The sequence below is a fragment of the Schistocerca americana genome, chromosome 3, assembly GCF_021461395.2.
Source record: "Schistocerca americana isolate TAMUIC-IGC-003095 chromosome 3, iqSchAmer2.1, whole genome shotgun sequence".
Classification (NCBI taxonomy): Eukaryota; Metazoa; Arthropoda; class Insecta; order Orthoptera; family Acrididae; genus Schistocerca; species Schistocerca americana.
Window position 1 is genome coordinate 608,056,190 of NC_060121.1, and position 16,089 is coordinate 608,072,278.

General features: G+C 37.7%; 1 protein-coding gene across 1 annotated transcript in view; it reads right to left on the reverse strand.

Annotated features, from left to right (window-relative positions):
• Positions 1 to 681: 681 nt before the first annotated feature.
• LOC124607132 overlaps positions 682 to 16,089 on the reverse strand; it is a 127,775-nt gene continuing 112,367 nt past the window's right edge. The window contains exons 3-5 of the mRNA XM_047139339.1: positions 8,102 to 8,239; positions 1,463 to 1,594; positions 682 to 1,312 (exon numbers count right to left, since the gene is read on the reverse strand). Of these exons, the coding sequence (XP_046995295.1) occupies positions 1,229 to 1,312; positions 1,463 to 1,594; positions 8,102 to 8,239 (354 nt within the window). The 3' untranslated portion in view covers positions 682 to 1,228. The remainder of the gene's footprint in view (positions 1,313 to 1,462; positions 1,595 to 8,101; positions 8,240 to 16,089) is intronic.

The window sequence follows — 16,089 nt, forward strand, 5'->3', positions numbered from 1 at the left end:
TAAATACCCAACAAGTTGTGCAGTTTCTGAGATGTGCATGCTGAGCCTCTGGGCCATCGCAATCTGCCCTCGGTCAAACCCAGATATATTGCATTCCTTTCCCATTCTACACATGGACAACACACTCACTGATATTACATTGCACAATGCATGTGTCTGATTAGCAGTCATTCTTCACCAGGTGATCATTACGTCACCTGCATGGGTTTATGCCAATAGTAGGTCAGTGGCTGTAATGTTTTTGCTTATCAGTGTAGATAGCTACAACCTCTAATTTTCATGAAGTTAGTTAACCATTTGACTGGTGCTGTTTGTCTTTTGCAGTGTTAAGACTGTTTCTCTGTTTGGATACTCTGGGAGACATGCAGTTTTGGTCCTGCAGAGTTGTGTCTTGAAAAGAAATCTTAGTGAAATTGAGAAACAGTCATAATAAACTCAGGGAAAAGTGACACACAGTAAACACAGTGAGATGGCAGCCAATGTATTCTGTCAAGTAGAGAGTGAGTTTGCAGTCTCCATTACCATATTTTTAATTATTTCAGGAACTCAGTAATTAACAGAAGAAAATAAAAACAGTCTCAGTGTTAAACTATTTTTTAATACTGTAAGTCATAAATATATTAAAACTACTATACATTGCATTTGTACATGAAATTTTAAAATTTAAATTGTAATGACATAAGTAACAACATTCACAACTTGTTAGAAATTCTGTATAAATCACTGTTGGAATCATGATGTATAAAATATAAATACAAAAGACAAACTCTTGATTCTCAGTCTTTTGTAATTGAACATTTTTTTGAGGAGTTATAGACAAAGCAAAAGAAGTAGGAAGATGACAGCAGTTACAAATGAGTAGCATGAAAACCATAATTCTGTCTCAGAGGACATACACTTGGAAACCACCTTTCCATTTCCCTCTGTACTATATGACTCGTCAACTTAATATTCTCAGGTAGTTACTCTTTCAGTCATTTGATTACACAAACATTCATTCAGTTTCTTTGTAACTGAAATGAAGGACCATATTTTACATCTGATAACATTTTCCCAAAAAGAATCATAATTCTAACATTTGTCTGTGCATGTATCTCTTACAGCAGTTTGTACAGATATGTTTCACATGACAGTGTGATCAGTATATGATATGTGACATGGCAGCCTTTGGTTAAATTATACATATTGTGAACTTTTAGTGCATCAACAACAGATATATGACACAATCTTATAGTCCTACAAGCTTTGTCCCAATTCCACTTAGTACAGTTGAAGCCTTTCTGGTGAATCCTTTCAACACATTCATTGGCACCTGTCAAAAAAGAAGTCTGTTAATTAAGTAAGTAACATAGATCCACAAAATAAATGTTTTATGTTACTGTTCCTCTATAAAAATTGTTTTTCTTAGCAAGGAAATATCCTTCTATAGTTTAGTGGAAATAGAACAATGAAAACTACTTACATCAACTACAGATGCAAAGAAATTAGTAAGTGTCTCTGCTCCTCCTACCAAAGTTCTCCCAACTCTTGCAAATTTTTCACCGTCATTCCCATACTTTTCTTCTTCTGTTATGGTATCAACTATGGGTTGAGGCTGTAAGAAAGTTCAGAGTACTGTAATATTATTTTATGCCTTGCAGATAAATCTGATATGATTAAAAATTGTTTACTTAGCAAATAGCTCAAATATTTTTCATAATAAATTGAAGTCTAAGGGTGGAACAGGAAAGGGAGGTAATGACAGTGGCACGTGAAGTGCCCTCCTCACACACCGTTGGGTGGCTTGCGGAGTAGAAATGTAGATGTAGACTATCATCTATGCTATGCGAACAACTGACAACAATTATGTCTCAGCACAACCTACCCTGCTACACCCTAACAAGCTTTCCAGACTGTTTCCAACCACCCTGTATACTTCAGCCAGGATGATAAAATTGGCATGAAAACATTAATGTTTAAAATTTCTGGTTAAAATAACAAAAACAAAGTAAAACTAAATGAATATGTTAGGTGTTATCTAAAGCCATAATAGTGAGAACTAAATGAAACTGTTTAAATATACTGGGTGGACACCAGTATTAAAAGTGCTGTTACAGATTTACACTACTTCTAAGACAAAGTAAAAAATTATGAATTTGAATACAAATGACTTTATGATTCTGCTAATATCATCTTGTGAATTCCTCCATGGTATCTTTTTGGTGTCGTTGTGTTGGTTGGATGATAACAGCAAGCAGCATATATAGTCCAGCAGCCTCAATCAGTACAGCTCAGTGTTTAGTAAATGTCTGGTTATTAGTCTCTTAGTTGAGGCTCACTTTCTGCTCGTGTTTGCTTCCAGATACAAAATTTTGGGATATAAAGTAAACATAATTGTTTTCTGCTGAAACTATGTGTTTACATTTCCCTACTACAATTGATAGATGATCATTTGGCATTGCATGCCTGTTTTTTTGTACCCACATCAATACTGAAAGCACTCTGGTTTTGTTTACTTTTATATTCCTTAAATTAAGCAGCAAATTTCCATTCAGTCTGATCAATGTAATGTATATGACAATGGTGACACTGTATCTTACACACTCTGGAACCCACATATTTCCTTCATTAAAAACAAATATCAGATCTAATTACAGTATAATATTTTCCATTTGTAATAACAATAACTCATTCTTTCACTACTTTGTAAATTGCGGACAAGTATCTTATAAAGGGGCATACAACATGTAAAATGTAGGTAATAAAATATGGAAACAATTTTTTGTATTTCTTATAAACAAAAACAGTGACACTTTGTCACACACACACACACACACACACACACGCACGCACACACACACACACACACACACACACACACACACACACACACACACACACTGACACCACTCTACTCATACAATGAAGCACCAAAGACACTGGTATAAGCAAGCATATTCAAGTAAAGAGATATGTAAATAGGTAGAATACAGTGCTGTGGTCAGCAATGCCTATATAAGACAACAAGTGTCTGGGACAGTTGTTAGATCAGTTACTGCTGCTACAATGGCAAGTTATCAAGATGTAAGTGAGTTAGAATGTGGTGTTGTAGTCAGCGCATGGGACAAAGCGTCTCTGAGGTAACGATGAAGTGTGGATTTTCCCATACGACCATTTCATGAGTGTACTGCGAATATCAGGAATCCATTAAAACATCAAACCTCTGACATCACTGTAGCCAGAAAAAAATCCTGCAAGAACAGGACCAATGATGACTGAAGAGAATTGTTCAGTGTGACAGAAGTGCAACTGTTCTGCATTTTGCTGCAGAGTTCAATGCTGGGCCATCAACAAGTGTCAACAAGTGAACCACTCAACGAAATATCGTTGATATGGGCTTAGGGAGCTGAAGGCTCACTCATGTACCCTTGATGGCTGCATGACACTAAGCTTTACGCCTCACCTGGACCCATCAATACTGACATTGGACTGTTGATGACAGGGAACATGTTGCCTGGTTGGACAAGTCTCATTTAAGGGTATTCAAATAACCTCATGAATCCATGGATGCAGCATGTCAGCAGGGGACTGTTCAGGCTGGTGGAGGCTCTGTAATGGTGCACAGTGTGTGTAATTGGAATGGTATGGGACCTCTGATATATCTTAATATGACTCTGACAGGTGACATGTACATAAGCATCCTATCTGATCACCTGAATCCATTCGTGTCCATTGTGCATTCGACCGACTTGGGCACTTCCAACAGGACAATGCGACTCCCGACACATGCAGAATTGCTACAGAGTGGCTCGAGGAACACTCTTCTGAGTTTAAACACTTCCACTGGCCACCCAACTACCCAGAGATGATCATTATTGAGCATATCTGGGATGCCTTGCAACGTGCTGTTCAGAAGAGATCTCCACCCCCTCATACTCTTAAGGATTTATGGACAGCCCTACAGGATTCATGATGTCAGTTCTCTCCAGCATTACTTCAGACATTAGTCAGGTCTATGCCACATCATGTTGTGGCACTTCTGCATTGTCCCAGTGGCCCCTAAATAATATTAGGTAAGAGTACTAGTTTCTTCGTCTCTTCCATGAACCATTTCACATATGTAGTTTTACTTATTGCTGTTCTTCATTAAGGTTGATTTGAAACCCAGTGTTTGCTTTTGTTCTTCTAAAACAATACATTATACATAAATGTGTGTCTCTGTGCATATAACTTGAGCACTTGTAAACCTACCTCCTCAATATACATGGTGTAACAGTGATGATATAAATGTGAATGTATACTTTCCCAGTGCATACAGCTGGTGAAGAGTTTTCAGGCATCCAGCCAGGTGGCGGTGTCTTCAAACTGTGATGTTTGAATGAGTGATATACTCATCAGTCGACCCAGAAGGTGACAAATAGCACCAGAACTATTGTAAATTTGACAGATATGGTGCTAGATGCAGCCACAACATCTGTCCTCACTAAAGGGTTGAACTTTGCAATTGTACCAAGGACCATACCGGAACAGGACATCATCAGCAGCATAAAGGCAGCAATTCAGGGCCCACCCAAAGATCAAGCAGAGTAGATCCAAAGGGAGACCTGCAGGATCATTGACAAGTCACAGCTCCTGAAAGCCAACAGTACTGCACGGGGATTATCCATGCACTGAGGGATGATGCTGACACCAGGGTGCTTCCAGCAGACAAGGGAAATGCGATGGTGCTGATGTGCATGGCCAACTACCAACAGAAAATCTGCTCTCTGCTGCAAGACCCAGCCTACAGGAAACTCAACAAGGACCCTACCTCAATGATGACCAGGAAAACTGTGGTGCTACTGAAGGACTCAGATCTACCAGAGGCAGTGAAGAAACAACTGTATCCCAGAGCACCAACGACACCGTGCCTGCATGGATTGCCCAAGATTCACAAGGAAGGGGTACCTCTATGGATGATTCTGGGCACTATCAACTCACACAGTTACGGACTGGCGACACTGTAAAACCACTGGAGGGACACTGCAGTCATCATGTGAAAAACTCCGTAGATTTCATGAGAATACTGAAGAACATCCGAATACAGAGAGATGACCTACTCGTGAGCTTCAACATCACATCCTTGTTCAGGAAAGTACCTATACAAGATGCCTTGGCACTCCTTAATCAGCACTTTGAGCCTGAAACAATGAAGCTCTTTGAATATGTGTTTATGGCCACTTACTTCAAGTGCAATGGAGAGAATTATGAACAAGTGGATAGAGTGGCCATGGGATCTCCCCTTGCTCCAGGGATGACAAATCTTTATACGGAACATTTTGAGGAGGTGACCCTACAAACTGTTCACCTAAACCAAGGAACTTCTTCTGCTATGTCAATGATACTTTCATGATTTGATGGCACAGAAGGCAGGTACTGGAGGAGTTTATGGACCACATAAACAGCATACATGAGAATTTCATCTTCACAATGGAAGTAAAGGAGAATAGCTGTATTCCATTCCTGGAGATACTGATTAGGAAGAAGGCGGATGGCACGCTGGGCCATTCAGTATATAGAAAGAAGATGCACACAGACCTGTACCTCCATGCAACCAGCTGCCACCATCTGGCGCAATGCCAGTCAGTACTGACAACTTTGGTACATAGGGCACGCGTCATTTGTGACAAAGAAAGCCTTTCAGATAAATTACACCACCTAAGAGAGGTATTTTTGAAAAATGGGTACAGTGAAACACAAATTGGTGGGGCCTTCAAGAAGAGACAGGCTGACAAATTTCAGGAACAGGAAGAAGAAGAAGAAGAGGAAGATAACAAAAAACTCGCCTTTCTGCCATATTTGGGGCCCCTGTCAGCCGAAATTGGGAGGCCACTGAGAAAATCAAACATAAATACTATCTTCCAACCACTGCCAAAGATGAAAGAGCTGCTGGGCTCAGCTAAAGACCCACTAAAACTCAACACACCTGGCAAATATTGCATTGCCTGTGAATACATTGGACAAACGCAGTGCTGCATCTCGAAAAGGGGTGAGGAACACATCAGACACATCCAACTTGGTCAGACAGAGAAATCTGCTACAGCTAAACATGGCATTAATGAAAATCACACCTTTGATTTCAAGAACACCAGGCTGCTGTGCTGAGCTGGGAGCTATTGGGACAGCATCATTAAAGAATTGATAGAAATACGGGTCCACAAGAATCTTGTGAACAAGGATGAAGGTTATCAACTTAGCATGACCTGGAATGCAGCATTAGCCACAATATGCTGTGAACACACCAAGAACTATCCAGCTTGCGAGACGCGATCGGAATGCTCTGACGGAGACACAAACGGCACACCCACTTCCCCCTCCACCCCACCCACCGGCTCCTCTGGATCCAGCCTCCCACAGCCAGGTGGTGGGGGGCACACCACAGGCATAAAGGGACCAGCATCGACAAAGTTTTGGCACTTCGCCAGAAGATGATGTGTATGTCACTTGTTGAAACGTCGCAGTTTGAAGACACTGCCACCTGGCTGGAAGCCCGAGAACTCTTCACCAGTGATGATATACGTTGTATCAGAAGATTTTTGCTGAGGGGTTATGATTCACTATTATTTTTCTATGTTTCCTTTACATTTCTTGAAAGATGGTAATTGTAAATTTTGTGTCATTCAAGACATCTGGTGATAGCTTAAGGCCAAAAACTGTCATTTTAGAAGCATAGAAAACAAATTATGATCTAGACTGGAAACTGTGATAGAGGTATGAGGAAATTATTTCTGCCTCTTACTCGACATTTGTCTCCTTTTGTTAGCATAGTATTCTTGAATGTGTGGACTCAGTTTTGACACTGCTGAGAATAAGGAATGTTTTTGAAGAAGGGTAATAAAAATAGATGAACCTAAATTTTTTAGAATATCTTCTCTGACTTTTCACCAATATGCGAACTCAAAACCTGAAACATTCTGTAAATTGAAAGTTGAGGGTAGAAAAGGAAAGGAACTAATTATATCAGCTGCATTGGGGCTTTATGTGGAATCAGCAGTTTTGAGCAAAAATGCATGCCTGACCGGGATAGGTGGTGCTAGATGGGATGGCCGGGGAAGATGTGAAGATAGTCCATGCATTATCTATAAATACTGTGATTGGGTGGCACATTGGTTAATGCAACTGTCTAGTAAGCAATAGATTGCAGGTTGAAGTCCCTGTCCAACACAAATTTTCACTCATTGCTGCTGATTCTCCATAAAGGTCCAATGCAACTGATACCATTTCCTTCTCTTTCCTTTCCTTTCTCTCTCCTCCACCTTCAGTTACAGCTGTAGGTTGTCTCTCTGTTTTTCAGACATGTTCAAATGAACAGAAACCATGCATTAATATAATTAAACCATTCTACTCTTATTATTGGTACACTACGTTAACTGAAAGCATTCTGTTTCTGACAACTGCTTTTTTCCAAATTTACGGTTAAACCCATTTATGGAAAATTGCTTAAAATTTCATAAAAAAATCTTCTATAATCTCTCAGGATTTATTGGCAAGATTGATTAATGGTATGCATTTAGGTGTTCAACTGACTTATTGATTTCCATTTATATGCACAATATTTTTACAACTGACCCAGTCTTATTCCTCTGGTGCTGCAAGCTGTGCTGTTTCATGTGTTTGTTGCCTGATCTCCAACCAGCCAGTGAATATGCAAACCAACACTGTTGCAGCACTTGATAACAAGACTCAGTTGATCTAAAAATATTGTGCATAAAAATGGAATCAACAACTCAGCTGAATACTCTTCTTTATAACTTTAACAATATACAGGCTTTCAGCCACGATGTATGATAGTGGTTTCAGTGTGAAGATTTGTACCTTTTTTTATATTATTATGAAGCACTTCTAAATGGTGCATGTTGACTGCACAAACACATCATAAATTGTGGAGCACAGATTTTGAACCTTCACTCTTGTCAATCAGCCTGATTCCTCACTGAAAGCCCTTTGCCACATTTTGTGTGTTTATAAGATTACCTAATAATTTCAAGACTTCCCAATAACTTCAATTTATTTGAACAAGAAAGGTATTTCATAAATTAGCTTTTCTGTAAAAGTTGTTGATGTATATTATATGTATGTATACCTTCAGTACATTTATAAGGAATGACTGAACTGCAGAAAACATTTTCTTGGACTGGCTGTCTGATTCAAACTTTGCCATCTCTGGATCTTGAGGTGCAAAATTCTTACCCAGAGATGTTAGTAGATCACCAACAATGCTCTGTAACATTAACATCCTCTTTATTAGGAAATCTGTTATACTTCTATAACTAATCAAAATCATATACTGTATCTTAATTATTTTAGGCAGATAAATTACTATGTATGGTGAAACAGCACACTGCCCTTTAAAAAGCATATGTATTAATTCAGTTTAAGATAGTATGATCATATTATTGCTATTGAAACTGTGCTACCACAAATTCAGCTGGACAAGAATAACTACCCTGTATACAAGCAGGTTCTTCTGCATTATGTAATTCAATGATAAATTGTGTGTGTAACCCTTAACTACTCTAGTGAAATGCTCATACACTAGTGGGGTCTCGGAGTACCCCAATAAGAAAAACGAAACTGTAATTTAAGAAAATTTTATTTTTAATTGAAATTTTATCGCTGAATATTATAAACCTTTTTACATATTTGAGATATGATTACAAACAATTTTGGCACACTGAAAATCTGTGGTTGGGGCAAACATGTTTTCAGCATTTTTCACACACTATTTGGTTTTCTTATCCACACTTCTTGCGCACATGTAGCATCTTGCTTTCCTCATGGGTTCTGTCTCTGAAGATGTTGAGGTAAGAGGAGTACCACCAAGTTTAACAACGTCTCTCAGTTCACAAGAAAGGGGTTGGACATCTCGACATTGTATATGGGGCTTTACTAAATCCATTCCAAGCTTTTGTAGCTATTCTCTTCTTTTTATATCATTTGTTTTATCAAGTTGTTTGGTGCACTGAAGCAAGACAGCAGCATTGACTCCTACTATGTTTAGAATGGCATAAAATACAGACATTGGCCATCTGCGTGTTCGCCGTGATAACAAATAGTTGGTGCACATTTGGTCCAGTGCATCCACTCCTCCTTTTGTGGCATTGTAATCAATGATCATTTCAGGTTTTTTCTGTTGAGTACTAATTTTCTGATTGTGATGGATAGATGAAAGCAACACAACAGCTCGACCTTTCCGAGGAACATAAGAACAAATTGTCTTTCCTTCGTTATGCCCAAATAATGGAGATTCTACTGGGCGCTTTCTGTTTGGTTTGAATTCTTCTGGGATCTGCGGTTTATTTTGCTTTAGAGTGCCTAAGACAGTCAACTTTTTGGCTTCTAGTTGATCACAGAGTTCAAGTGACATGGACCAATTGTCTACTGTCACATGTCTATTGCTTCCCTCAATTGGTGTTATTAATTTCAAAACATCCTGTGTTGGATTGATAATGTACTTTTATTTGTCCCTTTTCCTATGTAAACAAATGCACTGCATAAATAGAATGTTCGTGAGTCACAAAGGCACATAACTTTGAGGCTGTATTTGGCTGGCTTCTTGGGCATATACATGCAAAATTTGCACCTACCACGAAAGGGTACTAACATTTCATCGATTGTCACATACGCTCCTGGAGTATAATACTTTTGACATTTGTCTATAAAAAGTTCCCACACATCTCTAATATCTGCAAGTCTGTCATCACCCTTCCTATCATCTCTTGTAGCAGCACAATCAAATCGCAAACAAGACAAAATGAATAAAAATCTCTGAACACTCATAGTGGCTCGAAACACATCATGACCAGTTCTACCATTAGCAAAAAGTCCAACCACATTTTTGTGATTGGATTTCATTACTCCAGATAAATAAAGCAGACCCAGAAATGCTCTCAGTTCTATTATATCTAGCGTCTTTATGAATGCTGGCTTAGGAGCTCTGTATTTGTTTGACATGTCATGTGTCTTGACATTTGTATTGGTGAGTATTAGTTGCAATAAATCTTCACTAATGAACAGTTACCAAGCAGATAATATGTCAGTTGAATCAATCGTTTTTGCTTCATGTTTACCACCTGGAAGATGACTAACTATATTGTGAGCATGGATACGAGTCATAGGAGGAGCTTCTTTTGACCACTTGTAGCACTGCTTTTTTACAAAAAAATATTTGTCAGCGGAAGGTCTAATACATGCCTCTTCATCTGATTCTTCACAGCTACTTTCTGATGTAGCTTCAGAGGTGGAATCATCCTCATCCTCATCTGCTGTGGTTTCCTCACCAGATTGCAAAAATGCAGGATCATTCACTATTCTTTCCAACTCATCATCTGCTAATGACTTCAATGATGTCATTCTGGAAAATAATGCATTCATACTCACATAACCTTAACAATTAACGATATCACGGAAAGTGTGCTGTTTTCGAAGTACTCTAAGATTTCAGTCACGTAAAACACTAATTGAGATAGTCCAAAACAACTTACGTTAATACTCTGGTGGGGTATTCTGAGACCACTTTTTCTTTATCTCACACAATAATACTGGAAACACCACATTCAACACTTCACGTTAAAAGGAAGCACTTCACTGAGGATTACCAAGAACACAGGTGCCATCTGTTGTTCCATTCACGTACTATGTATTGTATTCTATCATCTGGGGTTCTCCGGGACCCCACTAGAGCAGTTAAGGGGTAATGTACATATTTACATATTGAATTTATTATATATAGCTTGTATTTCATTATCTTATGTGACAAAATAATGTACATATGCATGACATCCATACAAAGAAATTTGTTTATGGATGAATAAATAAATAAATAAGTAAATAAATAAACAATTGACAGTATTCCACTCTGGATGTGATCTAGATTGAAATGGAAACAAAAGCAAATTTCAGAATGCCATGATCACTTTAGCAGAGCATCCTTTGAAGTGTAGTGCATAAGATCCATAAACTGCAACATAGTTTGCCGAAACTTGTAATCTGAATTCTGAATACATGCTCTACTAAAGCAATCATGGCATTTTGAAATTAACTTATATTTTAATAATTACTCTGTTTCCATTTTCTGAGACCGTGACAAGGGAAACTAAAACATTTGGAGTTAAGTGTCAACAAATTAGGTTTATATATATATATATATATATATATATATATATATATATATATATATATATATATATATATATATATATATATATATATACACACACACATTAGAGGGAAACATTCCATATATGTCTGCTTGTGTCTGTATATGTGCGGATGGATGTGTGTGTGCATGCGAGTATATACCTGTCCTTTTTTCCCCCTAAGGTAAGTCTTTCCGCTCCCGGGATTGGAATGACTCCTTACCCTCTCTCTTAAAACCCACATCCTTTCGTCTTTCCCTCTCCTTCCCTCTTTCCTGATGAAGCAACCATGGGTTGCGAAAGCTTGAATTTTGTATGTGTGTTTGTGTTTGTTTGTGTGTCTATCAACATACCAACCCCTAATTTGTCCTGTCATATTCTTGAGACATATAGGCCTAAGTGATTTATGAAAGGTATTTGAGGATTAATTTCAAAAATTGAGATGTTTGTTGATAATATGCATGTATTTATACGGTAAGGAGAAGAGTGGAACTGGTTGCCATGTGGTTCACAGCAAACATCTTAATTCTGAAACTTTTTTCCCCCTAAGGTAAGTCTTTCTGCTCCCAGGATTGGAATGACTCCTTACCCTCTCGCTTAAAACCCACATCCTTTCATCTTTCCCTCTCCTTCCCTCTTTCCTGATGAAGCAACCATGGATTGCGAAAGCTTGAATTTTGTGTGTGTGTTTGTGTTTGTTTGTGTGTCTATCAACATACCAACCCCTAATTTGTTCTCTCATATTCTTGAGACACATAGGCCTAAGTGATTTATGAAAGGTATTTGAGGATTAATTTCAAAAATTGAGGTGTTTGTTGATAATATGCATGTATTGATACGGTAAGGAGAAGAGTGGAACTGGTTGCCATGTGGTTCACAGCAAACATCTTAATTCTGAATCTTATAAGAGCTTATCTAATGCAATTGCAGACAAATAAAATTGACTTACAGATATCAGAAATAGAGAGTAATAGGCATACTCTCAACGAAATTCTGTATGTAGAATTCCCGCACATTCAGGTGTATAACAAACTGAGGTGACACCTGCGCTAGTGTAAATTTAATGAGAAGCTCAGTTCTTTTTTATTTACACTTAAATGTTCTGTCTGTTAACCTGAAAATAGAATTGCTAGCGTATTTAGTGTACTTTCAGCTGATACTGTCCTTTAGAATAACTCTTTAGAGCAATTCAACAAGGGGAAATACTATTTATTCTACAGAAATGCAGTAGTGACCAAGCCTCCTGCTGAAGTCTCTTCAGGAACTTGGGATTTGTACATTTGTATGTCAATATGTTTTACACCTTAATGGTATTACGGGCAAATAATAAGAGTAAATTTAGAATGCATAATGATATTCACATTTAAAAATAATTTGGGTGTAGGCTTCTGTACCTTGCTAGGTGTAAGAACGGAATCTTATATTCTAGTGCAAAATTCCTTAACAGGGTCCAATAAACAAACGGTAGCAAATTGGAGCTCCTCAGACATAAAAAAATAAATTAAAAGAATATATTTTTAGGGACTTCTATAAGTTACCACAATTTTGGACTTGGGGATGTAAATCCTGATTAACGGTAAAGTTCATGTCAAATGCAGTTCTTCCTTCTCCATGGCGTATTTGGTACAGCAACCATGGGTAATATTTTGAAAGGAAAACAGTCTTCATTGCAGTGGAGACAATATTTCTATTGACATGTTTTGCCCTTATAGTGCATCATCAGAATATCTATAACAAAAATAAAATAGTGTTTATCAAGGTATGGTCCTGTCCTACAGAGCTATATTGGAAGTTAAAAGATTTCCTAGAGGGCTTACTGTAATATACCGCAAAATTTGCATTCACCACAACTGTAGGGACCTCCATATGTACCTACGATCCAGCTATTGAGAGCTATGGTGCAGGGATGCTCACAAGAAAATTGTTGCTCTCACTGCAGTCCTTTCTTTAAATACACTGGAGTCAGTTGAAAAAGCAGATCTGACTTAAGGTCACACTCACAGGTCTTGAAACCATATAGCATAATCTGTACAGCAAGCAATAACTCATTCCAGTCAGAATTACAAGTTCACCTGCAAAGCATACTGTTCCTCTGTCAGTTGACAGCACATTGCATGGCTTCTTAACATTACTTCAGACCTACTGTCAGAAATTGATAAAATTTCCTATACTTACAGCAAATCTTTACTTTTAAAAAAGGAAGCATAAATCTGAATTCAAGTAATGGGGTTAATGTATGATGGCACTTTATGTCAGTATCTGTTATTTAGGGCAGGCAGTGCTGCCCTTCTTTGATGGTCAAGTAGCTGCCACATATGCTAACTTGGATTACACACTAAGCTGCTATGATGAAGTAAGTAACACATTATGTTTGGTGTTACTATTGTTATTATAACCATTTTACTGGTAACACTATTGTAGGTAAACACTCTTTATTTGCTTGTACAGCAGTATACTTTAGCATGTCCACACAACTGTGACAAATACAAAATTTCCAGTATATTACAGTAAGTTCTCTAGTAAATCTTTTAACTTCCAGTCGTGCTGTGCAGGATAGGATCATATCCTGATGAGTATTTTCTTTCATTTTTCTGTATGATGCTCAAGAAGGATGAAATGTGTCAATAAAGGTGTTGTGCCAATGCAACCAAGACTGTTTTTTCTTTCATCATATCAAAAAGCAACTTTTCTAGTACATAAACCACTGATACCACATCCTGAAATTTGTGAAGTTAGAAAAATGCTTAACAGAAGTACTAGACAAAAACACTAGATGAGTAATATAAAAAAAAGAGCAATAGCTGATTCAAAAGAAACTTCTTTTCTACACACACAGACAGACACACACACACACACACACACACACACACACACACACACACACACACACACACACACACACACACACACATGGACCAAGGACTGAATCCCACACCTTTGATTCTGAAGTCTGGCCCCCAGTTACACATTTAATCACACTACAGAAAAATAAAAAGTATAATTAATTCACAAAAGTCACTTGTTCTTTATAGAAGTAGGCTGAAATTTTTGCTTCAGCCTGTTTATGTATAACTTGACATATCACATTCCAAGAGCTGTCCTTCATGATAGGATTTATGGAATACCAACATTTTAATAAATCTGAAAAATTAAATAATGAAACAGAATGTCTGTCAGTACTTACCTACAGGATGTAAGATTTTATGCTGTGAATATATACACTAATTGACACATAAAAAGGATCAGTCTTTCCTTCTCATCCATCAGGTAAGTCTCCCATGACCTGGGGTTCTGGGTGACTTTTCCAAACTCTACCCTGTTTCCCAAACCTCACCAATCCTTTTCCTTCACCCTTCTTCTTTCTCCTTCAACCCTTCTGCCAGAAGAAGGAGCCACTGGCTCTGAAAGCTCACATATGTAGTACCTTTTATATGTGTGTTCTCTTGCTGCTGCTTGGAGATTAGATTTTTTATCTGTCCTGTTACACAATATTTTAAAAAATTCGTTATTTTTGTTGATATATTTCTATATTTTGGAATAGGTTCTTTCTCCCTCAGGGAGAGAAGATTGATTGTTTGGGAAGTTTGGGAAAGACAGTTCATGTCACTCAGACCCAATTATCAGAATTACTATGCTGTTGTGAGTTCAAGGGAGACCATAAAGAGAAGGAGGTTAAAGATTATACTATGATAAGCCCTATGCCAACTTCAGACAAAAGATAATATAAGGACAGATTGAGAAGTAAGGATGGGGAGTTTGTTAATGAGGGTTAAGTCCAAGAATCAGCAAGATGTGAGAATATACCACCAACTGCCATCTTCCATCTTGCTCCAAACTTTTGTAAAAACCTTGTCCAACCATATATTATTCTTCCTAGTCTATCATCCCTACCTGAGGTCCCTATTTTGAAGTAATTCTAGTTGTTAAATCTGCCAAATGAACTGAACCACCAAAAACTCACTACAGCCTCCCTAGTGGTAAATACAACAACGTAAAAGGAAGAACAACGTGCGAAAATAAACATGTTATTTGCCAACTAATGTGTATTCATTTCAGAGCTTTTCATATAGGAGTACTGACCACTGAACTGTTTGAGTGCCTGATGCAACACAGCAGATTTGTTTACCTTGAGGGCATCCGGCACTCAGATGCTGAGGATGTTCCACAGTATGATGCAAGAGACATTAGTGTCTGCTATATGGCATGAGTCATTCATATCCTCCTGAGCTCTGGAGATAGGAACTTGCACTCCAAAGTATCCTTGTATCTTGCAAGCCACCCACCCTCCAAAAATCCAACCGTAACCCACTCATTTATTTGTTTATATTTTTTCATTAAATGCATTTCCTTATTTATTTTTTCCTATATTTATCTTCCCTTTCTCTTTCTTCTTCTTTGTATTTTGTTTTCATTTTTCCCTCTGTCTTCCTGGTTTTTCTCCATTTCCTTTTCTGCTTTTTTTTGGTTCTAAATGGCACTAAGTATTCCACTTCTCATTTATCTTTCCCTCAGTACATCTTTACTTCTCAAACTGTCCTATTATCTGATCACTAAAGTTGGCACATTGCTTACCAGTGTACTGCCTTCTACTTCCAGCCACACTGACTTCTCCCATTTCATAATTGTCTCCCCTTATCCTCATAACAGGTGTGCATCTCTCATCCTAGGTTCTTAGTAGTTGGTGCCTATTTCAAAAAAATTCCATCTCATTCCTATTTCTTTCATGATGACACAGGAAACTGTTCCAAAAACTGGGAATAATTCTTTTATTTTCTTTTAAGCAGTACTGGAATTTTTACTCCTGAAGATAAATAATGGTATTATCTGTTTTGTCAGAGTTTTACACTTTCTTACAGTGAATTCTCAGTCAAATAAGGTAAACAACAAAGTAAGTGTTGTGTAGCATTGAAGATTCTATTAAGAAATAAGTTTT